General features: G+C 36.0%; 1 protein-coding gene across 1 annotated transcript in view; it reads right to left on the bottom strand.

Annotated features, from left to right (window-relative positions):
• LOC148951785 (UDP-N-acetylglucosamine/UDP-N-acetylgalactosamine transporter nstp-4-like) overlaps positions 1-26,647 on the bottom strand; it is a 152,483-nt gene that overhangs the window by 49,037 nt on the left and 76,799 nt on the right. Inside the window, exon 3 of the mRNA XM_089089066.1 lies at positions 3,011-3,165. Within this exon, the coding sequence (XP_088945192.1) occupies positions 3,011-3,165 (155 nt within the window). The remainder of the gene's footprint in view (positions 1-3,010; positions 3,166-26,647) is intronic.

A 26,647-nucleotide genomic window follows, 5' to 3' on the forward strand; every position in this document is an offset into this window, starting at 1 on the left:
ATAATGGATGAATATTACTCTTACTTTGCATCCATTAGGAAATTATTTTCGAAAGATTTTTTGGTTAGTGCTTCTTCTACCAGTGACTTTAGAAAGTTCCACAGTCCTTGTTGTCAAAAACCGATGGCTTTGGATCCGTTTTCTGAGTTTGAAGTCCAGAGAATCGTCTCTGAGCTAATAGGACCTTCCTCTTGTGGACCTGACCCAATTCCTGCCAGGGCTTTAAGATTTATTCTACCCTCTATTCTATCTGCTCTCACCATTCTTGCTAACTTATCGTTTTTGAATGGAACTTTTCCAAGTGCCCTATCATCTACCAGATTATTTTTTCTCTATAAGGCTGGTTCTAGAGATAATCCTTCTAATTATCGACCAATTTCTCTTTTACCAGCCTTTAGTAAAATTTTTGAAAAATGTATTTACTCTAGACTTTTGTCGTTTCTTGATAGAAAAAAAAAGTTGCCATTACAATCCGTTGGGTTTACGCCCTAAACACTCAACAGAACATGCTAGCATGGCCTTGCTGAAGTTCATTCACAAGGCACTTGATGAGGGTAAAATTCCTGCTGCAATTTTCCTTGATGTCAGAAAAGCCTTTGACAGCATATCACATACTATCCTACTCTCCAAAATGGAGCACATAGTGATACGGGGAATCAGTTATCATTGGTTTGAAACTTATTTATCTGGAAGGTCTATCAGTATTGACCACAAGCTTCAAGATCAATTCCGTGTGATTTTGGTGTCCCTCAAGCGTCTATCCTAGGACCTGTTTTATTCCTTATATTCATCAATGATCTTTTTATTGATGTACCCAAACAAACTAAACGAAGTTGCTGTAGTATTTGTGATCACAATTTTGTTCCACCTTGTGACGCAGCTCTAGATCCTGTGCTATTTACATTTGCAGATGATATTACTCTTGAGTGTTCAGAAATAAATGATTCTTCCCTTATCAAGATAGTGCATTCTGTTCTAGAAAAAACCTTTGCTTGATTTGATGCAAATCGTCTTGCCCTAAATATAGCTAAATCTAGTCTACTTGTTTTTTCCAGATCAGGTACTTCTAGTCCTTTGGTTCAAACTATTTCTACCACACATGGTGATATAACTCGTCCCCCTGATAGACATGTTCGATTCCTGGGTATTTTATTGAACAAAAATCTCTCTTTCAAACATCACTGTGCTCTCGTAAGACTTGCTCTCGTAAAACTTGCTGTGCTCTCCAGAAACCTAGGAATTCTTCGAAACCTTCGTCATTGCTTCCTTGGTTCAATAATAAAGATCCTCTTTCACTCTCTCATTCAACCTTATATATACTACTGTCCAACAGTATGGCTTTCAACATTCCCTTCTTTTACCTTTCCTGTTTTCAAAATTTATAACAAAGCAATTAAATTAGTGTCTGAGGTGACAGACCAGCTCAGCATGAATCTATTAGATGGTCAATCCACATACATCTTTCTTTCCTCTTGTTTCATTTTTAAGTATTTTCATGGACTCCTCGCTAATTTCTTCAACCAACTATATCTTTTAAATTATAAATTACGCATTGAATCTTGTGTTTCTTTTTCTCTCAGAACTGAAATGGATATTTTCATTCATAAAACCAGAACCAGTAGATCAGACTTCAATCCAGTTTTAAGTTGTGCCTCCATCTGGAATTCCCTACCAATTAAAATTCGGCTATATCATTCCTATGGACAATCTAAAAAACAGCTAACTAACCACCTCTTATGCCTAGACAGTTAGTTCTCTCCTCCCTTTTTTCGTCCATCTTTCCTTTATAATTTGTTTATTTCATTTATTTTGATTGGCATGGCAGTTTTTGGTGTTGTTTAGTTTTTTTTAGTTTTTTTTCTTCTTGTCCTGCTGTTTGATTTTAGTACTATTATTTAATGTTATGTTTAGTCTCCCACTCTCACAGGCCAAAAAGCCTTTGTGGGGGTCTCAAGTCCTGTAATTTTTTCTGTGTTTCTTTTAAATAAAGTGATTGAAAATTGAATTGCTTGAATTGAAAGTCCTTAAATCCTCCTTATAACACAGACCGCACCAAAAATTACCCTTTTTGTGCCATGAACGTTTAAATAAAAACCTATTCGGTCTCCTGGGAACATCTTGAGTATATTTTTGTTAGGAAACCACGAATTTCTAAGATTTTTCTATTCGCTGTTGCCTAATTATGAAGTATTTAGAGCAATATTACATATCCGTCAGTGCTGCCATAATGAACCTTGAAATTAAATCCGCTAAACTATCTCATTATATTTGAGAATGCCTCTTCTTAGGCTCTTTTGTGCCAAGTGTTTTAGCTTTTATTTGCTCATGTTTCACCCAGTTTTTTTTTAATTTGGCATTCATTAAAATCATCTGAAACTTCCCGTCCCCCCCAGGTTTCTTTAGGTACCCATCTAGAGCTGGGTTGACTCTGTCTCAGCTTACAGAGTCACACCACTGACCTTCGATCTAAACCAAATAACCAGCAATACCTGGACTCCAACCCTTATTCTCAGGATTTTAATTCCAGTGTGGTAACCACTAGGCTAAAACGGCATAAGACCATAGCATCCGCTACGGTGTAATTGATTGCATAAGGAAGTTATTTTCATTGAAAATTGATTTCTTAATTTTTCCCACTTTTTCAAGAAATATATGATTTCTTGTGTTGCTACTTAACCAATTCAAGCAACCAGATTTGTTGTTCCTATTTTGATAATAGCATCCCTTAAATATAAACCCTAACAAACACTCCTCAGCACTCCTTGACTAACTGATACAAACTAAACAACCTAAAATGGATTCTTCATACTCCCTAGAAACTAGGAATAGTTAGAATTGTATCAATCAACATTTTGTATGTTTTGTTGAAGTCTGAAGTAAAAGTGGAGAAAAAGTCAATTTGTTAATACTGCTTAATACTTGTTAAAGCCATAAGCCTTAACAAGGATCATGGCTACTAAAAAAGTTTGGTAAGTTTTTGGTAGCCACCAAAAAATATTTATTTACTCACTTGAAATGTGGCAGCATCCAAATTTGATATGGCTACTATAATCAGAGTATTTTGTAAGGTGTATAATGCGCTTGGAAGGGATAACTTCATTGTTTCATATTTGTTCACAATTACTTCTTTGTAGAAAACTTCCACAGATTTAGATAACGCCCAACCTGAAAAGGGAAAAAAAATTGGGACAGAGAAATAAGATTGCGCAAGCCTGAGTTAAGCCAGTAATGTGGTCATCAATATAAAGATTGATTAACTTACAAAAAACCTGAGAGAAACTTAAGAGCATCTGAATTACCTAAAGCATTTATTGTCTTTCCTGTCAAAATACTTCATTTTTAATCTAACTTCTTTTATTCATTTTTAAAGATTCAAAAACCCAAAACACACAAAATATACCTAAAAAACAACTTTAACACAAAAAAATGACTAAATATCTCAATAAAGAATGATAATATGATAGACTCAAAATTGTAGTCAACATCTATTGTGAAAAATATCTTTTAAAACATAAGGGAAGGGGGTGCATTTTGTTTAAAATAGGAAAAAGGGTATTTTTAAATGAAAATGTAACAAAAAGGGGGGGAAAACAAGGAAGAAAATGCACCCTCCTCCAATTGGTGCCACAGTACAAGCAGTGAAGAAGTGGGCTAACATTCTAATTTGAATAATCTGTTTTTGTTTGTCAGCAAAAGCAGACTCTCCTGAAATAATTTTCGACATAACTTCATCGCTGGCTTTATCACCATCAACATTTTACCAATTTTTTAATTGAAGAGGGAGGGGGCATAACTATCTGAAAGTATAACCATCTTTTGTCCAATAGAACTTTTATACTATTTAACAGGTACTTATACAAAACACCTGTCACTTGGTAACCGTTTAACAAGCTCTTATTGGTACAATTAGACACAACAGAAAAAATAAAACTATTTGGAATGCACAAGGTTAGTCATCCTTTAAAATACATGCAATTAAGCACAACGTGAATACGAACATCTAACTAAAGAAAACAACTGGAGTGAAGAAGAAATAGTAGAGGAAAAAATAGAAAAGAAACCAATGAATTTTGATTGACAATAAGTATTAGGGGGTTTAAAAAATGAAAAGTTGTATCATAATGCCTTTACAGAGAATCCATAAGTAGTGTAGGCTTTTAAGGATCCATGACGACCGTAGCCACAAATCTCATGACACCCTGGATTCCATGACGCTCATAGCCAGAATTTCCATGGCGCCCTAATAAAAATGCCCAACAGGTGTTACGTCAATGGTTACATTTGGGAAGACACGTCCTTCGATTCCCATGACAACCCTGTTTGAAATGGCTAGCATGTGCTACGTAATGTTTACCTATGTAACAGAGGATGACGCAATCTCGCGTGACCTTTGCTACAGTATTAAAACCTGTGAAAGCTCCTTTACCCCATTATTCTCTTTTAAAAAAGCCTTCTTTCTCTATAAAAAAACGACATTACGTAAGATTATCCTTTAAAAAACCAAAGGATAGGTGGAAAACATACAAAAATCCTAAGAGTGTAGGGGGGAAACCTTAAGGTGTTTTTTTACCCGAGGATTTTGCGTAAGAACCTCTTTTCGCTTTAAAAAGCTATATTACCTAAGGCCCTCCATTTGAAGATCTATGAAGGCTCCCTTAACCCATGATTCTCCTTTAAAAACCTACATTACACAAGATTTTCCATTTAAAAACTTACGAGGGCTCCTTAACCCCAGGAATTTCCTTCAAAACCTTTTTTCTCTTTAAAAACCTACAATACTCAATATTTCCCTTTAAAATCTATGAGGGGTTATTAACCCCAGTAATTTCCTTAAAAATGTTCTTTTCTCTTCAAAAAACCTAAATTAGCCTATGATTTCCTAGTATACAGACTGCCATTTTATGTGAGCCAAATTCTCCGTCGTTTTCTAGACATCAGGTGTTGTTTTCTATCAGACAATGAATTCTTGGAAATTTATTTCCCCCAGTTAATTCCTAGAAAAGTATCTGCTGGCATTCTAACCGGAAGCCCAATATACGGACGGCCATTTTTGTGAACAAAACATTCAGCAATTTTTCAGACACCAAGTATCTATTTCTTTTGGGCAGTGAACCCCCTCCCCCTAATACTTGGAAAAGCACGTGTCTTCTAACTGGAAGCCATAGCGTAGGCCTGTGTGCAGTGAGCTATAAATAGGCACTAGAAACGGTATTTTCTATCAGTAATGCATAAGATTTAAATCGTTTGATATCTCTCTAAAAAAGTTAAAATGGAATCACATGGAAAATTTAAAAAGGATATGGCCAGGAGATAACAAGAGGTAAACCTCTTTCTATATTAGATAAACCTCCATAAAAAGTTTTATTGCTATTAGAACTTCTCCTCTGGCTTTCATTGTACTTTTTGATAATCGAAGCACTCAAGCAAGCCGGTAAACAGCATAAGCCTATTTTCTATACCCCTACCCCACCATTAAGATGAGCATACTCAAACTGTAGCTAGTATAAATCTCTATATGAAATTAGCAAGTAAAACCCTTTTCCTCCTACCCCATCGCTGATAACTTAATCTAATATCTATCGTGTTAAAAATAGATGTTCCCATATTAAAACGCAATTTTACATTACTGGTTATATATTTTGACAGCTTCCTATAGGGAAACCACCTTTCCCCTATTCAGCTTAAACCTTAATTACCGTGAGCAAGTATTATCAGGCATAGGGTTAAATAATTATAGGATATGGGTAGCTTTGGGCAAAGAGAGCGGGGACAGAGGGTAAATTAAAGAGTCGCTTTTTAACAGCTGGCTTATAGGATGAAACAAATAATTTCTTCGCGCGGGGAAATTATAATGAAAGGGGGAAGGATTCATTAAGAAAACAAGGAACATTTTGATATAATTATCTATGGACAGGTGGAACCCTGAAGTTTAGTGATTGTCTGGCCCTTTTCCTCTATATTACTCCAATATAAATATTTCTTCCTAAATCCCTCGCAAAAATTCTAATTTAGGTAGTTTTTTTGTTTTCTTGGAAAGAGCTTAGGTTCAGGAAATGAGATGCGTCTACAAACTTGCTATGAGAAGGCTTTTTTTTAGAATGTCTCACTTATTACATTTAAACTTTCTTGCATAAAATGTTTTTAGCTCAAATGTAAAGAATAGACTGGTTTTTTTTTGCTATTACTTATTACAGAGAGAATAAAAAGCAAATTTAATTGGAAAAAAAACACGTAGGATATATGATACTCATTCAGAACAGTTAGTTTCAAAACATTCCATTGATTCCTCCTTAATCACTACACAAAAGGAATCTACAGAGCTAGAATATTTGATTCTACTTTTGGTTATTTGAATTCTATATCATTCTTTGGAAAAGCTTTAGCTTTATCATTGCTGAAAACTCTGGTTTTCAGCAATGATAAAGAAAGGAGAAAAGTAAGCAGGGCTGTTGAGAGGGATGAGGGCAATGGGGATGAGTTATTCAAGTTAAATTTAAGAGGGGGACATGTTGAAATTAGGTTGAAGTTATTTGAAAAAAAAACATTTTAATACATGAATTTTGATGATACGCTTGAGGACGATCCCATCTAGAGCAAAGGACTTATGTACCTATTAAAGTCCATACTCCTGTGTCATTACAGAATTTATCCCATGTACGGGCTCCTCGTGGGTAGGATGGCAATGGGGTTATTTCTTAATGCTAATTTCCATAGGAAGTGTTTTTCCATACGAAAAACTAATTATTTTTCAAGGAATTTCCCGAGTTGCAACCCCCCATGAAAAGGACGAGAGGGTGAGGGGCAACGCCTGTAAGGGTCGGAAGACAAACGGTTATAAGGTTATGGCCCCAGTCAAACTACCACCCCATCTGCGCTGCTTGCGCAAGCCCATTGCGCTGCCTCCACTCAAGCTGCTGGACCATCTGCGCTGCCTGCACAAGGCCGTGACACCACCCCCAGTCTAGCTACTTGCACGTCTGCGCTGCCAGAACAAGGCCGTGATGCTGCCCCCAGTCAAGGTGCTTATCCATCTGCACTGCCTGCGCAAGCCCAAGACGCTACCCCCAGTGAAGCTGCTGGCCCATCTACGTGTCCTGCGCAAGCCCGTAACGCTGCCTCCAGTCAAACTTCGGGCCCATCTACTCTCCCCATGCATGAGAAAAATTCCATGCAAGCTGCTATCTCATCTGCGCAATGCGAAGATGTAAGTAAAATGCTTTAATATCAATTAGGGCTATACGAAATTTATTCTGTTTTAGTTTACTATTGGAGGGGGGAGGCTTCACTATGAGGGGGAAATAGGACACTCATTTCGCCTTACTTTTTCTTTGACGATTTTGAAAGACTTTTCATTAATTTTTTTCTCGAAACTATTAGAGTACTGAAAGTTACATGTTATTAAACACACGTCAAACGAAACAGCTAAATTTGAATAGGGCACGTCAAAGGATAGTATTTTACGCTTGCCCCTATAAGAAGGAGATAAAATATTAGGGAGGAGCTCGGGGAAAATAGGACATTCTTTTCAGGACCTTATACATTGAAAATGTTTCGGGGTAACTATAACATTCCTTTTCAGCATAATAATGAGCCCTGCCCCCATTAGTTGTGAAGGCTTTTCAACATAATAACAGCATCATGGCCCGTAAGATTAACATTATTTTTTCACCGCTAAAATCATAAATGCATCAAGGAGTAAGAATTTTCATTCTTTTTCCAGGTCAACTATGATGCTCTACCTGAATGAGTCCACAATTTACTCGAAGCCTGGCCGAACACCACATAAACGGGCATCAACACTTCAGTGAGTTCTCTCAGACTCTTTAAAACATTATAATACCTAATACCTAAAGAGCACACACTCAACCAATATTTATGTGGTAATATCCAATCTTAAATTTATAGCTAGTAGTATGAACTCAATAGGTTCATGTATGCTTATTACACCTAGAGATGCTAGAATGCTCTGAATACATCCAATGAACCCACTTTGAAAGCTCTGCATGATCATTAAGTTTATAGCCAGTAGTATGCTCATAATACGTCTGAAGGGTCACATTGCCCATTACGTACTAGCGAGGTCCTTCAAGCTCATTCTTAACTATTATATTCTCTTTTCATAGGATGAAGTGTTAAAATGACCTAATAAGCTTTTATTATTTTCTAGGTTCAAATAGCGACACCAGCGTACTCTAATGGGAACTCACTAACATCATCAGATTTCCACGATATTACGTGCACAATGGAAAGTTTACCTGAGGGGGCTTCAAGCTCGAGGTGAACCCGTTTAGTATAGAGCCCCCAACTTTGATTTAGACGCTTTTGTGAGGAATCTTGGCCTCGACGGTGAATTTTTCGATCAGCTACCATCGAGCTAGGTCAAGAGGGTGCTACCGGTTCCCAGCCTTCAAAGTAATATGGGGGAACAATGTGGTGCCGGCTCACCACCTTTTTTACGCGATTTAGCGATAATCAATACAACTTTGTGTAATATTTATGTTTTTAGAGCTGAGTCTGGAGACCAATTTAATACTCTTACAAGTGGTAATATTCATATGGATCCTATAGACATAATGCACTTATATATCAGCAAGATTCAGGCACTTGTTGAAAACCAAATTTGGGAGGTAGGAAAAAGGGACAGTATAAAGGCATCCATCGCACTTATTTTTTTGAAATGAAAATTCGGGTGATTTGTACTGATATTTCCTGTAAACAGCGATGCGTACACTTCATTCTGACTTTCACAACGTTGAGGGTGCTTTTTTCTGATTGGATGGGTAAAATTCTTAATAGTGTGAATAGTCATAATGAAAATGGGAATGGATCGGTTGTTTTATTTATTGAAAATTTAGAATTTAATATCACAAAGTTTAAAAAAAAATTTGTTTTAAGAGGTGTAAAGGGGAGGGGATGTAAAATATAATGCAGATTTAAAGGGGTTTAAAGGTTTACAATGCTTCTCTTTCGATACAGGCTTAGAGTGCTTCAAGAATTCTGTCCTTGTCCCATGACGTAAGCCTGAGGTAAATCGGGGTGTTAGGAAGACATATTTGGACGGTTTGGCATTTAATGGGGATGGGGAAGAGGCTCAGTCTCCTGAAGTTTATTCTAATTGTTTTAAAGGGAAATATCCTGTAGCAGGGGATTGACATTTTTGAGAGGGCAAATGGACATTTAAAGCTTGGGTATTAGTGTTACAGCACGATACTGATTATAAAGAGGGGGAACTTAAAGATAAAAAGGGTGCAATATATTCAGTAAGGGCTCTGTCCATTAAGTCAGTGCAACACCGGGTATGGACTCTATACGAGCCTGTCAAACATCCTGATTCAATTGGAAATTTCTTTCAATCTCACATATTAGCCGTGTTTTAAGGCAGAGTAAGAAGCATTGTTCACGTCATTACTGTTTGTCTTTCAGCTTTCCAAACAGAATTAAAATTGAAAAACTACTTGAGATATTGCAAGTGTCATGGATACCAGCCTGTGGAGAAGGTTGCGGGTGTTTATGCCACTTTGAGGTTTAAAACTATCAGAACTCACTCTTGAAGAGAGAGAATGTGACTTTAGCCATCGAAGCCAAACTCATGGATATGTGTGATCCATCAAATATGAATCGTGTTAAAGAACACGAAGCCATTGCGGTCTTTTTTTGCCCATGAGCGAAGAGACGGACTCGAGTAATAACGAACAATTGGTAGATGTATTTTAGACATTGGGCGGGGAAGATTGTGTAGGTGAAGGAATGGTTGCACTTATTTTCAGTCGCTCGCCAGCATTCATTCGGTGCGGAGCTTTGTGTGCGTAAGAGGTGATTGCTGTATCATTTCAAGTCGCTGGCTGGCTATTGTTTATTTTGGCGTTGTTTGAAAGCGGGCCCCTCTGGTTTTTTATTCTCTGAAGAAAGGGGCCCTTGCGAGTAAGTTTTCATTCTATGGATTTTTAGAGGAGATTTAACACATATGCTGGAATTTATTGTTAGTAATAAAGAATTTGAATATGACGTCTCTTACAAAGGATTATTTCAATCAGAAGCATCAAGACCTTATGCAGTTGGTGGCTAGTCTGGAACAAGGAATTGATGCTCTCCGCCAGGAAAATTCCCAATTACGGAAAGAAAATTGCGTTTTGAAATCAGAGTTAATCAATATAAAAAAGTCGTGCCTGCAATCGGAGCTTGCATCTAAGAGACGAAATCTTCTACTTCACGGTATTCCCATTGTGTCTGGGCAAAGTGCAGAAACTGCTGTTCGCGAGCTTTTTAATGATATCGGGTTAGCAAATGCTGACGCTATTCCATTTGTGAAGTTCTATTGTTTGAACAGTAATAGACAGAAAGGGGCTTCAACTAGGTCTTCTGCTAGGAATTAGATTGAGCCTATTATAGTCACGCTGACAAGCATTACTGACAAGGATGATATTATGCGGAACTTTGGAAAGCTCAGAGGATCTCGTAAAAGTATCAGTTGCGATTTACCCCGAGACTTAGCACGTCGCCGTAAAGAACTTTTAGCGTACGGATATAGTCTACGCACTTCTGCTATTCCGTCAGTGAAGATGGCCAAAACCAGAGTTATGTCAAAAGGGATTAACATTTGGCTTGAAGCTAAGAAAAATCCGAAAGTTAAGAACTGGACGCGTGTAGAGGATACATGTTTTGATCCGTTTATGATCTCTGTTAATGCGTCTAACGTGGTCATCCCTTCACGTGTGAATGAGGAATGATTTTTGGTCGTTTATTTCATTGTTATTTCATTGTGTTATTTCATCAGGATCCTTCTTTCCTTTGTTTTTTTTGTATAATTGTATTTTAATTGTCATATTTTTTATAATATGATTGTGGTCCTGCGTGCGTGTGGATCTCCCGGATGATTTCATCGATGATTCCTTTTCCTCTTTTTTTGTTCTTCTTTTATTTCTTTTTTTGTCTCTCCATTGCTCCTTACATTGGATTTAGTTGTTTTGGCTTTACTTTTGTTTTTCAGTTTCATGTGTGCTCAAAAATGAGTAAAGCGTTACTTCTGCATAGATGCCATAGCTCTGCTGTGATGTCGATAACCTTTGGTCTGGTGAGTTTGGTCGCGGAGTGGATCTACCATCCACTGTAAGTAAAATGATTAATTCTTTTGGTGATCAGGGTGATGTCAACTCTTTGGGTGATCAGGGTGATGTCAACTCTTTGGGGGAACGTTTTGTTGAGTTACAAAATAATCCTTTAGATATAGAAAGTATAAATAATAATTCAGTTGGAAGTAGAAATAGGAATAATAAGGATCCTATATCGGTTATTGAAAGTAAATATGTTTCGCAATTAAATGGTTCTACCTCTTCTAAACAAGATGGTATTTTCTCTACATTGAGGGACTTTGCTCCTCTTTTGATGAGCTGAAACGGATCGTCAGTGGTGGAACTCCGGATGTTATTGGATTATGTGAAACTTTCCTGGATTCAAAAAAGGATATGCTTTTAGATATCCAAAGACTTATGATGGAGAGGCTGAACCGGAAACAGATGGCGAAAGGTGGCCTCGCCCCGTATATTGCCGATCATCTTGTATATAATATCCGAAGTGATTTGAGTAGAAATTAGGAAGGAATCTTTGAATCCCTTTTTATTGAGATTAAGTCAGGTTATAAGGATTTAGTTGTCAGTATGGTTTACAGATCCCCTAGTGGATCTATTCCTTCGTTTATGAAAATTCTGGAAGAGGTTTTGGACTTAGTCCAAAAGCATCCTTGCGAACTAATCCTTATGAGGGATTTCAACCTTAACCTGCTGGATCAAAATTCTGCTTCGGCTGCAGATTTTTTGTCAATGATGCTTTCTGCGGGAACTCTACCTTCAGTTTGTATACTAACCTGAGTTACTGAGATGCAAGCATCACTTATTGATAATATTTTTTCATCACTAGATGTTTTAGATAATTTGGTAATGGCTAGTGATATTTCTGATCATTTCCCTGCTATTTCATGATATAGGACTGCTGATCGATCGCAGCGTAAAGCTTCGCCATCTAATCTCCCATTTTTCCGTTTTGGTGTCAGTGAGATCAGTCTACTTAAATCTCGTTTGACTGATCAGCAATGGGATAGTTTGGATTCTGAATCAGATTTTAACTGCTCTTTTGATTTCTTTTATGATTCAGTAAAAGAAGGTATCCTAGAAGTTTGCCACCAGAATCCATCGCCTCATACCTCGGAAAGGATAGTACTGCTAATTCCGTGGATGACTCCAGGTCTCCATAAAAGCTGGAAAAGGATAAAATTATCTATGCTATACAAGGTTTACAAGGCTTCGTCATCTGCTTCTCATCATCAGCGGTTCAAGGCCTATAGGAGTATATTTAATTCTCTGTGTCGGAAGGCCAAGTCTCAGTATTATCACAGGAAATTTTCTGAGTGTGAAAAAGATGTTGGGAAGACATGGAAAAGTATTAATTCTGGCCTTAGACCTACTCCCCCTCCACCTTCAGTTCCAACAACGCTGATAGTCGATGGTAAAATTGTCCAAGGAGAAGAAAATGTTCAGCTAGAGCTTACGTCTTATTTTCCTAATATAGGAAAAACGACAGCTTCCTCTGTGAGCTCTACAACTCCTCGTTGCGATTTCAGAGTCTATCTGGAACCCCCATGTTTAAAGTCAATGGTCTTTAACCCTGTTTCTGATTTTAAGGTATCTCGGGTCGTAAACGCGCTTAAACGTTAATCGTCTGCAGGGCCAGATTGAATTCCTACAAGGGTTATCCGTGCCGTTCTGCCTGCTATTCTGTCACCATTGACTAAGCTTGTCATTCTGTCTTTCGAGAAAGGAATTGTCCCTGTATCGCTCAATCAAGCTCAGGTTATAGTACTGTATATAGGTGGGTCCCAGAGTGGTCCTGCTAATTATGGGCCAAGTTCTCTTCTCTCTGTTTTCAGCAAAACTTTTGAGAAGTCTATGCTATCCAGGCGTCTTAGTTTTCTGGATCTCAAAAAATTTTTCCATGATTTCCAGTTCGTATTCCGAGCGAATCACTCTACAGAGCATGCTTGCGCATCTCTCTTGAATTTCATTCATTCAGCAATAGATTTTGGTCTTATCCCGGCAGCTTTATTTTTGGATGTTCGTAAAGCTTTTGATTCTTTGACTTATCAGATTTTTCTTTGGAAACTATCGCATATTGGTATAAGATCAAATGCTTTCTCTTGGTTTGAATCATATCTTTCTGGTAGACTTATTTCAATTGATCCGCTTTTTCCGGAGCCCTTCTGAAGTAGAATATGGCGTCCCCCATGGATCTGTTCTTGGCCCCACTTTATTTCTGATTTACGTCAATGATCTGATTTCAGCAGTCAAGAACACCAGTCGTCTAGTATGCTGCAATCTGTGTCGTTCGGATGTTCCTTCGTGTCCCAATGCTACTTATAATGAAGATTGCCTCGTCGCTTTTGCTGACGACAACACTTTTGGGACTCTAGGGAAGACTGAATGTGATATCAGGTCTAACCTGGTGGCAATATTCAAGAGAGTAGTTTCATGGTTTGATGCGAATTACTTGGCCTTGAATGTTGCCAAGTCACATTTTCTTATTTTTTCTCGAATTGGTGTAGCTTTCCCTCAACTGACCCAGCTTCAGGTGTCACAAGGCTCCTTGTGTAGACTAAAGAATCGGTTTGTCGGGTTTCTTGGTATCCTGCTTGATGGAAACCTTTCGTTTAGACACCATATAGCCATGATTAGGGTTAAGGTCTCATGGAGTTTAAGTGTCATTCGAAAACTCAAACACACCTTTCCTGGATCTATTCTGAAGCTTCTTTTTTTCTGCCTTGTCCAGTCATATGTCTCTTATTGCCCCATAGTATGGATGTCTACTTTTCCTTCTACACTGCGGTCGCGTTATGTCATGTATAACAAACCACGGCGTCTGGTTATGGACACCAACCGTTCTTCACCAAGACCGCTTCTAAATCTACAGTCTATCTACATTCTTTCTTGTGCTTCTTTTGTTTTTCATCAGCTTCATGGCAATCTTCCGAAATCTCTTTAAAAAACTCCTCAGTTTATTTCTGATTCAGCTCCATATAACCTTCGTTCGTCACATAATATTTGTATTCCTCCTACTCCCACTGTGTGGTCAGATTTCAATCCCCTCATCACTTGTCATCAGGTTTGGGACTCCCTGCCTTCTTCAGTACAGAAATGCCACTCGTTTGGCACTTTCAAGAGGATTCTTAAGGACCATTTAGTTAAGAATCAAACAGAATATTTTTTTTTTTTTTTTTTTTTTTTTTTTTTTTTTTTTATGTGGTATTGATGTCCCCTGAATGTTTAGTTTTGTTATATGGTGGTCTTCTCGGCGCTATGACTCCCAGGCCTCAGGTATAGTCTCTTTTTAATTTTATATGTTGTTTGGCGATTGATTTCTTTTGTTATGGTTGTTTGGATATATATTTTTTTTCTCATTCCCCTTTGTATCCCTGGCCATGGAGCCTTCCGAGGGGGATTAGGAGTGTTGTGATTGGATTATGTATGTATTGTAGAATAAAAACTCTGAACTTATTTAGGTAATCCCATTCTATAGGGAGGGAGTAAATTTTGGGGGATTTCGCATTAATCATGTAATGTAAACGTTGAGCAGTAATACCTTCTACCGGTTTACACGCACAAAGCAAGCTACGATTTGAAATTTATATTACCAACGTTAGCAAGTTTGCAGAAAAGTGAAGTTGTATGTGAAACATAGGTAGATGGTTCTTTTTCATATAACATCATACCCAAAACATCTGAGAAAATGCTAGTCTTAAGATTAAAATGGTCCACTGTTGAGGATGATGAAACGTGCTTGAATAATATCCGTTATTTGTGTTCCTATAACTTCTTCCCCAGAACCCTTAATCAACTCCTTCAAGAACAAGAAAGCGACGATTTTAATAGCTTCCCCCTTCTCAAACAGTACTTTCTAGGTGATTAAATGTATGATTTATAACAAGTAAGGGCGTATACCCGTAGGAGTACTACAGCTCCATCTTGAGGCTACCTGAGGAAAAATTACCGCCCATCGAAGTGTTTTATGTTTCACTTGACGAACATCAATGCACCGCTGCCGATTATGAATGTGCTAAAAAAAGTATGGACTAATGGAAGGTGCAAAATGAGGAAGATTATTGTAAAATGTTCCTGGCAAGTATTGTATTGACGTTGTTGGAAATTGTCTGTAAATACATGGATACTATTTACGGGGAATTTGGGTTGGATTTGGGGTACTGTTTTTCAACTCCTCATCTGGTGATGGATGTAAATCTAAAAATCAGTGAGGCTGAATTAGGGATGTTCGCCGACGTGGATCAGCACTTATGTGTAGAGAGGTCCATGTGGGGAAGGTCTGTGTCAAAGGGGATTGTATCTTTGAAACAGACTCAATTCGAAAAAGCACCGGTGAAAAGTTAAATACGGTTTGCTTGGATATGAATTCCCTTTATGCGTCGGCAATGTTTCACTTCTATTTGCCTAATGGGAATTACCAATGGCTGGAAGATCCTTCTGCTTCAAATTTCCCCAAAATTTACACTGTTGAGGAGAATGAACCACAGGGTTGGTTTTTCAAAACTTATTGTGGAATACGTTTGGAACTTCAAGACATGGTAAAGGACTTTGTTTTCCCGTGCATAAATAGACCGGTGCCTAGGAATTCTTTGAGTCCCTGTAATATAGCTTTGGTAGAAGATGAGGTTATGCACTGGACACCTTCATAATTAAAGCTTATTGTCGACTTTCATTCGAAGGGGATTTTTGTTGTAAATCACGTTATTTCGTGGTGGATGCTGTTCAACGGCTGTAATATCACAAACATTCATAGAGCTCTCAATTTGAACAAAAACCATATGTAAAGTCGTTTGTTGATACTTTTGTTTGTTTGTTTTGTTGTTTGGCGTTTGTTTGTTGAAATGATCTGAAGCAAAAACAAAGGCTCAAAAAGAGATCTTAGACTCATTTTAAATTCAGGCTTTTGTAATATGTGCGAGAGTGTACGTAATAGCAGTCGTTGTGACTGGTCCAAAAGAATGTGCCCAAACCATTGCAGATCCGAAAATCACACGATCAGAGACTCTAATATGGTTCTTTCATAACGAAAAAAGAAGTCTTAAATTAGATAAAAACATCGCCACTGGCAGTGCAATATTATAAATTTGAAAAAACTCATGTTTGAATTTTATTACAATGTGTGTAAGATCTTATGACCGGGGGAGGGGCAAGTTCAAATGTATTATGAAGACACTAATTCACTTCTGTTAAAAAGTTAAAACAGAGACTTTGGTGGACAATTTGGAAAGTGGTAAGTACATTAGCTCCCAAATGGACTTTACCAACTGGGATGAGTCCGTTTATCCAGATCTAGTGAAGCGGTAGGCCCCAAATCCACTAATAATGCTAAAATCCAATGCGGGGAGTGACTTGATATCCAAAGATGTATTTCCAGGTTCGAAGGTGTTCTCTGTAGAAACAAATGGCGAAGATATCAAACAAGCCTGCAAAGGGGTACGTTCAGACTGTGTAAAGGAAACTTTCAACATGAGTGCTTATTTTTTGCTCAACAATTTATCCTTTGATAAATCTTACAGGACCGCATATAAACTGACGATGCAATTCCTTGATTGTGATTCACAATTTTTTGAAAAACGTATTACCTAAGAAATGTTTGCGAAAACTAACGGTATCATTGTATCGGATGTGTCCGGTACTCAAGATATGACTATTGTCCAAACGAGTGTACGTTTAGAGTATACCTTTGCAAAGTCATTGGAGGAGAGTGTCGAATCTCACTTAATCTATTTGAAACCTATTGGGATATTACCCCTGATGGAAATGTTGTATTAGAGTCGGTACTTTGAACACAGTTAAAATAATTAATGTTTTCAATTTGGATCATTACATGTCCAAATACAAATCCTATTGCATACCTTCGGAATTCCTTGACTCAATTCAAAGCGTTAACAGTACCCTTATCATTGTTATTAATGCCTCATCAACTTTCGAGACGGGGAATTATCTGTGCATCTTTAAACAAAAGAGAATATGTAATTTTTTTATCCTCTTGGCATACTGTATACGTTCTACACGCCTAACATTAAAACTTTCTTGAGAAAAGTGTAAAATCTATTATTCAAAATCGCAAGCGGGCACAAGATATATCAACCAGAAGCTATGCCTTTCATGCACTATTATATTTTGTTTTCCAATTTTGTGGATATATTTACAATGAATTCCTCAATATTTATGTTGGTGACCCTTGATTGAACAATATTTGAGTTGAAAATACTCTTTCCTACCTGTAGAATATAAATTTTGGTTCCTTAAGAGTGAAATGCTTTAAAAATGTATGTAAATTTGCTTATTAATTAAATTTGTATATACAAAAGACTGTCCTTTAAATTTCTTCCTCTACGCATAGATAATCATCAGTGATGATAAGTGGTAGCAGCTCGTCAGGACTCAACTTGTATTTGTCTTTGCATACAAATTAAGGGTCACATTTTCTATAATATACTGTAAAATCATTTTTATTATACCTCTTTGTAAATTCAATAATACTATTCTGATTCATATTATCAAATTCAAGTGTTTTAATATGCTTATTTGATGCTATGTCACACACAAAGTCCCATATGAAGAATCACTTTCTTTAACAGTTAAATAAAAGTATATATGTTTATAATCATAGTAGCCGGTATCTTCACAGTGAAGTCGTAAAAACCAGACTCTTTTAATATTACAGCAATATGCCAAGATCTTCTTCCCGAAATAATTTAAAACAACGACGATAGCAGTGTCTTAAAAATAAAATAAAATAACGTTTGGGGTTTTTGAAATCATGCCAGGGTAGGTATCTCCCCATTGATTACATTTATCATAGTTAGAATTAGAGCAAAGGAAACCTCTAGTATGAGAGTCACAAATCTTTTCAAGGCCGAAATTCCAGTTTTTAATTTGCACTGCATACGCTCTATGCGATTTACGTGGATTGCATAATCTACACTTTTCTTTATAGACATCAACAAAAATCAATTGTCACATGATGACCAGCTGCTCACTGTATACAAGCATAATAGACATGTATAAAACATTTTCGATGATGACCATCTCACTTCGGAAAAAGAGACTGACTGGGGAAAGTGAACATCTTCCAGGAGGAGGAGTGACGTAAAAAACTTGTTCAGACGGAATTTATTGACTTTTTTCTTATTTCCTCGCAAATTGGTGGTCTAGGTAGTGGGTAAAAGCAAAGTCACAAAATCATTTTGTTGTTTTTTATTCAATTAATACATCTATAAATTGAGTAAATGCATCTGGGAAACAAAGTAAAAGTTTCATGCAATAATCCAAAGATTGAGAACCAGTTCCCATTCTATTGATAAGCATTGCCTGAGAAAACATTTTCCTTAGAAGGAATAACTCCAGAAAATTATCATCCAGAATCAAAAACTTTTCCAATTTTGCTAGATTCCTTAAGATTTTTTATTTCTCAAATCCAGTCATTTTTAATCCTTATACTCTTACTACCAATTATAGACTAACTAAAAATTTCGTTAGTAACAAACCTATTCCTTTTTTATAGATTCTTCTCCTAAATATTTTTCACTAATGCATTTGATCCGTCTTGTAATCTTTGTATATGCATTATATTAACTTTTTCTGCAGAGCATTACTGTTCTTCCAACTTGAATTTGCTTAATGATATAACATATCCTGGAAACACCTTGTCCCATTTTAGGGCTAGTTGGCAGCCCCTTGTAACCTCCACTGCTACTTTAGGCACTCTAGGTTCCATTTCGCCATTGTTGGCGCCTTCAATATCCAATAGTATAAAAGAATCAAATACAATATCCTCGATGTCGACAAGGTGAACTCTTTTTTAATACTGAAGCAAGGTCACGCAAGATTGCGTCATCCTCTATTACATAGTTAAACTTTATGTAACACATTCTGGCCATTTAAAACAGGGCTGTCATGGGAATGCAAGGGTCTCACAGGAATCAAGGGTATTGGTCTCACAGTAATCCGGATTATTGGTCTCACAGGATCCAAAAAGTGGACCTACTTCTATTGTACCTCATAGTCAACCATATAGGGCTAAACCGAAAGCAGGTGGTCCACCATTAGGGAGGGAGGAGGTCGCTGAGAAAGATTTACGAGAAATGAAAACTTCCAGGGAGCCTGTAAAGAGGGAGGTTTTGACTATATTAGGTTAGAGAAGGAGCGCTCTTAGCTGTGCTGGTTTCAGGTGGCTTGGTGTTGTGGTGAGTTCTTAGTAGTAGTAGTAGTAGTAGTAAAGTTTGAGTACCATACATAAACGATAATAGTGTAAGAAGATTCCAGCCGTCAGAGATTACAGCCAGGATGATTGCACTCTATTACCCAAAACCAATACCTTAAGGATTAGTATCCTCCAGGACTATTGATGGTATATAGTCGGCAATTATCGACGTTCCCGTTGACCGTTTTTTAAGGGGACATTTAGCAAGCATGCTGTTCAACCTTACATTAGCTGCAAATGAAGCCTGGGCCACGTATTGAAATACAGAGATCATTCCCAAGCACTAGCCTACCACATGATTTACCAGTATCATAGATCCCAAATAGGGCTCAAGCCCTCTTCCCCAGGCCTCTAAAATATAGATTCTAATTAAAGTTATTCAGGATATTATCCGCAGAGGCTTAATACAGAGAGACAATTTAAACTCAATTCTTAGTATTAATATGATTCAAAGTGAGTGAGGGAGTTAAAGATCTGTCTCAGAGCGATCTAGATACAAATGAGGTCTAGCAAGTTTTCCCTGAAGAAATTAGAGTTTTCCTGCAAGGGGTGAAAAATTAGTGTTTCCTGAGGGAGTTTTCCCTCAAGTCCCATTCTAAGCCCACAAGCTATGCATGTTGTTAATCCAGACAACCTTCAAAACTTAATCTTTCTGAGTGCGAAAACAAACTTCCAAAATTGCAATCATCCGAAAAATCAGAATAAAATTAATGTCTAATTAAATAAAAACATTTAAATTAAATTAAATAAATTAGTATTAAATTAATAGATTAAGCTTATAAGTAGATTAAATTAAAGAATAATAAATAAATAGATTAAATAATAATTAATAAATAACTAATAAGTTTTCTTATAAATTAATAACTAATAAATTTTATTAATAAAACTAATAATAAGTAAATATATATTTTTAACGAATAATTGATAAATAGATTACATTAAAAACAATATTAAATAAGAAATTAGTAATTAAAGAGAATTATATCATCCAGTAACTGTCCAATGTAAAGGTTTTATCTGACACTTTCAAATTCTGAAATAAGTGCCAAAAACTATTTGCTGAACTGTATTCCAAAGGAGAATCAGCAGGGTAATATGTGTTTAATCCTAGTAATCTAAATTACTTTGCTGACCTCCCTTTTGAGAACATATCAACAAAAAGTTATTGGCGAGCACCTCAAAACTGTGAAAAAGTCAGATTCAATCTTTACGAGTAACAACAACAATTTTCAGATTTTACCGTTAAAATTCTTCTAATTTTAATAGTACCTGTATTTATCAATGATAAGCATTAAGTGACAAGAGAAGAGAAGTAGTTTTGAACTATCAAAAAATTATGTAAAAATACCAAATTTCCAGTCTTATCACAGTAAAACTAGCTATTCGACCAAAAGAACTGTTTATCACTAATTAATACCTTTATTAATTCGGAATATTTAGTTGCTTTTGTATTAATTTGATTAATCGTTATTAATAAAATCAATAAATGATATAAGGTTGAACAAGAGATTAAAACGCAATCTGAAACACTCTGATAAGAAAATCAATCTTCTGCAACTCAAAATACAAAAAAAAAATATTTTTAGCATTGTTTGTATTGGCTCAGTCTTACCTCACTGAACATGCAACTAAATTTTAAATGTATGTTAGTCTTAAAATATACAACAAAATACTAATACCATTTTGAAAAACCAATAGAAAGGTGCAAACAATAAACTTCACTATTTCTACCATTAGCACTAACGTAGATTCAAAATACTTCTTTCCTTCATCACCTGACTTTTCTAATCTTGAATACCGCAAAAGCAAGACATTAAAAGTTGTCTGAAAAGTGACTAAGACCAAAGTTCCATATTTTAAATACTGGTTGACCTCAGTAACCGTCATCTAAAAGGAAAAACAGTTATTATTGAAAGTGCACTTAGGCTCAGCTTGTAATCAGGGACGAAATTTGTTATGGGGCAGGGGTAATTTTCCCCTTCAAGACCTCGGTTCACCCCCTCGGACTTCAATTTGACCCCCTTCCTCACCCCTATCCAAAATTAAGTTCCTTAAAACTTTTTGCCAAAACTAAGATGAGCCTTCATAATTCAAGCATACACAGGATCAGATAAGATTTCTTTAGCATATCTCTTTATCTTTATGGTACTATATTACTCATTTTAACTGTGATTTTCACTTAATTTGGAAAAATTGATTCAATCCCCCCCCCAGGATTTTATTGCAATTACTCCCCTGCTTATAATGGATCATTAGGAGATATTTCAAGGAAGTTGGTTTTGTGCCTCAAAATGTAGAGTAATAATTTTAATCTGCTAAAAAGGATAATAATTCAAATCACTATAGAAGAGATATTAGAGGGACATTCTATATTTGACAGAGGGGCAGACATGGAAAACTTATTCCTATAATACAGTTCTTTCAAACTCTTCTAAAAAAGAGGAGGGCTGTAGGTCCTTTGAAATCATCTAAGGGGATTCAGAATAATCTTAAATGGCTTAGAGACACAAAAAAGATTATGTCCTAAGATTGGCATTATGACTAATTTTATTGGGAACTGTGGCAAAAATATGCTTCTTGAATCACGAATGCTGAAATGTTCCTAGGGAGGAGGAGGGAGGACAAGCAATAAAAAATGTTGCTGTGTTTTTACGTTGTTACACCCTAGGAAATGGTCAAGTATGCATACATGAATGCCACAAATACTTATAATAAGGTACATTTTCGGTAAAAAATTGATTATGAAAATAATGCTGTGATGGGAACAAGACTAACTGGAGGTAATGAACCGCTTTAGGTACAACTTAGAATCTCAAAGCCATTGTTAAGAAGATTGGGACTGAAACCTGCAAACTACTTCCTTTTGCTTACCTGCAATTCCTGGCTGCGACACAATTTCCTGTCTACATGGGCTTGGCAAAATGATTGCACTTAAACGTCTAAGAGATAACAAACGGGCTAGGGAAAATGCTTCAATGTTTTTTCGAACTGATGCTTCGAAAGAAGAGATTAAAGTAGCTGGAGAGGATGCATTTTCTATATTATACAGAGGAAAATTTACTAATAATCTTAACAGTTACCGACACCAAGTCTTTAAGCAGAAAATAGTAACGTCTACATCTTTCCTCTATCCTCAAGATCTACCTCCTACTCGATAAATCAAGAAAAAAAATGTGAAACAAATCTTAAAATACAGAAAAAAAGTTGGTTAAAACCATCAAAATATAAAGCAAAAAGGCTAAATTCAAAGAAAGCTGATCTTAAAAGCCTTCTGAAATTGAGTAGCACCAAAAAGCTTTCGAAAAAACCCTGAAATGCCCTGTGTGGAATATGAATAAACCCCAAAAATAATAAAAGTATACAAATATCTTAATAGAGAAAATTGAAAAATATTTTCAAAAAGAAAATTAGTTAAAACTCTTAAAACAAAAAGCTTAAAGGCCTAATTAAAAGAAAGCCAAACTTATAAGCCTTCTCAAATCGAGTGAAAGCAAAGGGCTCTCGGAAAAATCCGTGAAATACCTTGTATAGGATATGCTTAGACCAGAAAAAAAAATATGATAAAAATCTTAAAATACAGAAAAAAGGTTAAAACCCTCAAAACATAAAGCAAAAAGGCATAATTCAAAGAAAGCCGAACTTAAAAGCCTTCTGAAATTGAGTGAGAGCTAAGGGCTCTCGAAAAAAACCGTGCATTGGCCTGTGTCGAAGTGACCTCGATAGAATAGAAAGATTCGGATTTATGACTTCAAATTAAATAAAAAAAACAAGTTTTTTAAACTGAAAGTAAGGAGCGACATTAAAACTTAAAACGAACAGAAATTATTCCGTATATGAAAGGGGCTGTGCCCACCTCAACGCCTCGCTCTTTACGCTAAAGTTTGACTTTCTCACAACTCTTTTTTTTAAACAATAAAAACTTTATCGTAAAGAGCGAGGCGTTGTGGAGGGCACAGCCCCTTTCATATACGGAATAATTTCTGTTCGTTTTATGTTTTAATGTCGCTCCTTACTTTAAGTTTAAAAATCTTGTTTTTTTTATTTAATTTCTGATCGTTTTTTAGTTAATGCAGCTTTTATTTTGGCTCGCCGGCATTGAATAAGTAAACAAAATTTGCATAAAAAATTTACTTTTCTTTTGCTAAATGGCTGTCTCTAAATTTGGTTCTGACGTAATTTACAAATTAAATTACGTAACGAACTTCTATATTCGTTTTTTTTTCTTCTGGCAAAAAATACACAATTGCAGATTTTTGCAGATATGAGCTTGCAATCTATGAAATAGGGTTTTCTGATACGCTGAATCCGGCGGTTTAACTCTCATTAAAATTATTTGACTTTTAGGGGACGTTTCCCCCCTCTTTAAAAAATCCAGCAAATCTTTTGAGGCTTGTAGCCTTTGATGAGTAATACTAAACTTAATAAAATTCATATATTTAGAATCAACATTATAAGCCCATTCTTTTAATACATTTTTTGACATCAAAGTTCCATTTTTAAAAGTTTCGATTACTATTGAGCCGTATCGCTTGTTTTTTTTATTGTTGTTTTTTTTTATTACGTATATGCTATTACGTATATGAGGGGGTTCTTCCCTTAGTCAATACCATGCTCATAACTTTAAAAGTTAAAAAAAAATTTAATTCAAAAACCTCTTAATCACAACGGCCGTTTAATGAGAATATATAACTCTCTTAAATGCGCTAAAAAAACTGTACTGTAAAGAGTGAGGTATTGAATTGGGGGAGAGGCTCCTCAGATACGTAATAATTTATGTTCATTTTAAGTTCTAATGTTGCTTCTTACTTTCAGTTGAAAAAACTGTTTTTTTTTAATTTAATTTCTGATCGTTTTTTAAATAATGCTTGGAAATCTGGCACCCCCTTCATAGAAATGTCCTTTGCCCCAAAGAAACATCCTCCACGGAAAGATTCTCCCGAGTAACCCCCTCCGCCCGCCCCCCCCCCACCAGAAAAAAATTCTTCCTGAAAATGTCTGTATACTTTCCAATAACCAATAAAAAATGTAAGCAATGGGCAAAGTTCAAAACTTGCAGCCCATACCCGGGGACCGGTGGGGGATTAATTCAACGTAAAAGACATATTTATTAGATTTTCGACTATGCTGGACAAAATGGCTATCTCAAAGTTTTAATTGGGTGACTTTGAGAAAAAAATGAGCGTGGGAGGGGGCCTAGTTGCCCTCCGTTTTTTTGGTCACTTAAAAATGGCACTAGAACTTTTAATTTCCGTTCCAATGAGTCCTCTTACGATATTCTAGGACCACCGGGTCAATACGATTACCCCTGAGGAAAAAAAAAACAAATAAACACGCACCCGTGATCTGTCTTCTGGCAAAAAATGCAAAATTCCACATTTTTGTAGATAGGAGCTTGAAACCTCTACAGTAGGGTTCTCTGATACGCTGAATATGATGGCGTGAATTTCATTAAGGTTCAATAGGGGTCTTTCCCCCTTTTTTCGAAAATCAGCCAAATTTTCTCAGGCGCGTAACTTTTGATGGGTAATATTAAACTTGATGAAACTTATATATTTGAAATCAGAATTAAAATCTGATTCTTTTGATGTATCTATTGGTACCAAAATTCCGTTTTTTAGAGTTTCGGTTACCATTGAGCCGGGTCGCTCCTTACTTACAGTTCGTTACCACGAACTGTTTGATAAGTAGTGTGTTATAGATTGACGTAACGCTGACATTGTATAAACCGACCGGAACACCTTATTTTACGACCATGAATATCTTTAGAAGAGAAGGAATTTGAGCTACTTTAAAAGGAAGCGTTAGAATTCTGTCAGTTGACAGATTAGAGATTATTTACAGATTGAGTCAGTGTCAAGATTTCTTAACACTTTCATCTATGAATTTTTTAATTGTTATCATTTTCAAATGTCTGTTTGAGTATGATTGCCAAGTTGAATCCATTAAGAATTAAATAAATAATTTTTTTAATTGGTTTGGATGAAATCAATTTTATATTTTTATAGGAAATTTACATTAAGTGACTATAGCGAGGGGCTTTTAAATGTATAAGTCTGGTCGCTATAATACACAAGTACGAAGTGAAGAGTGCAGCCACTATAAAATACTATTGAATATTTGAGTATGCATAAAGTTGAAACTAACAAATTCGTAGGCGCCGAGAATATAACTTTAATAAAGAAATCAAGAACAATCCTTAAAAATCTAGAACAATTCTTAGAAATCAGGTAGTGAGGTGGTTATGGATTTGACGACGCCCATAGTGGGTATACTATTGGCGTTACTATAAATTCTTCTTAGAAAAAGTCATATACATATTCGGCAAAAAACGACAGCCACTAGTCATCCATGCCCCATCCTCCAAAGCCCCAATACCCCTCCTAAACTTTTTAGCCCCTCCCCCTTTTTATTTTTTTTAATTGCTTTTAACTTAAGATTTTTTTTTATATTTTTTTTAACATAAAAATTTTTTCTACTTTTTTAATGTCTTAAAATGACATGAAATAAACTGAAAGCAAAAAAAATATCATATTTAACATTTTCAAAACACGAAATGAGAATGATTAGAAACATTAACCTTGATTTTTACTATTAGAGAAATAATGTTTGTAGTAGCACTTTTCTACTTTTCTTTATTTTTTCTGACAGAATTCTTTTGGGACAAAAAAAATTTTCAACTTTAATTTTTATTATTTTTTCCTTTATGGGGCTGTACCAAGGGTACTCTATGGCCACTCGTTGATACTACACGGCTGTCCCAGTGGTTTTCTATTGCTGGTTATCGACACTGCATAGTTTATTGTATATTTTCAATCAGTAATTTTTTGTACATTGGAAGGGTAAAACTTGCATCGTTTTCTTTAAAAAAAAAATGAAGATGCAATATTCTTAGAAAGCGCTTGCTCCTTATTAAGTCATTGTTGCTTTGAATGTTGACAAAGACAAATATTTAAACTATGAAGCAAGTGCTAGTGTAGATCTCAATGGAACTGTATGTGTGCGTTGTCATGACAGTGAGAGATTAAATTCCTTTGGACTACCGAAACCATTCAACATTGCTGATGCTGGATATATGAGAGTGAGATATCCAGAAATGATATCACTCAAAGAGAATGCCAACATAAAAATAATAGTTGATGAAGAGGGGCAACTTCTGGTTAAGTGTCCTGGTAACACGTTACCCGTTGAAAAAATCCTCTCGCCATATTTCATGTATTAGTATTCAAATAAAAGCAAAGAGAAAAGTAAGGCCAACTGCTGCACAAGTATAATAAACCATATCTTGTCTACGTGCCAGAACTGTCACCTGTGTAAAAACAGTACGATAATAGACAGTGAAATCGCAGGCAAAGTA

Source organism: Artemia sp. Qi Xiang Cuo, chromosome 5 (genome assembly GCF_049724085.1).
Source record: "Artemia sp. Qi Xiang Cuo chromosome 5, ASM4972408v1, whole genome shotgun sequence".
NCBI classification, from domain to species: Eukaryota; Metazoa; Arthropoda; class Branchiopoda; order Anostraca; family Artemiidae; genus Artemia; species Artemia sp. Qi Xiang Cuo.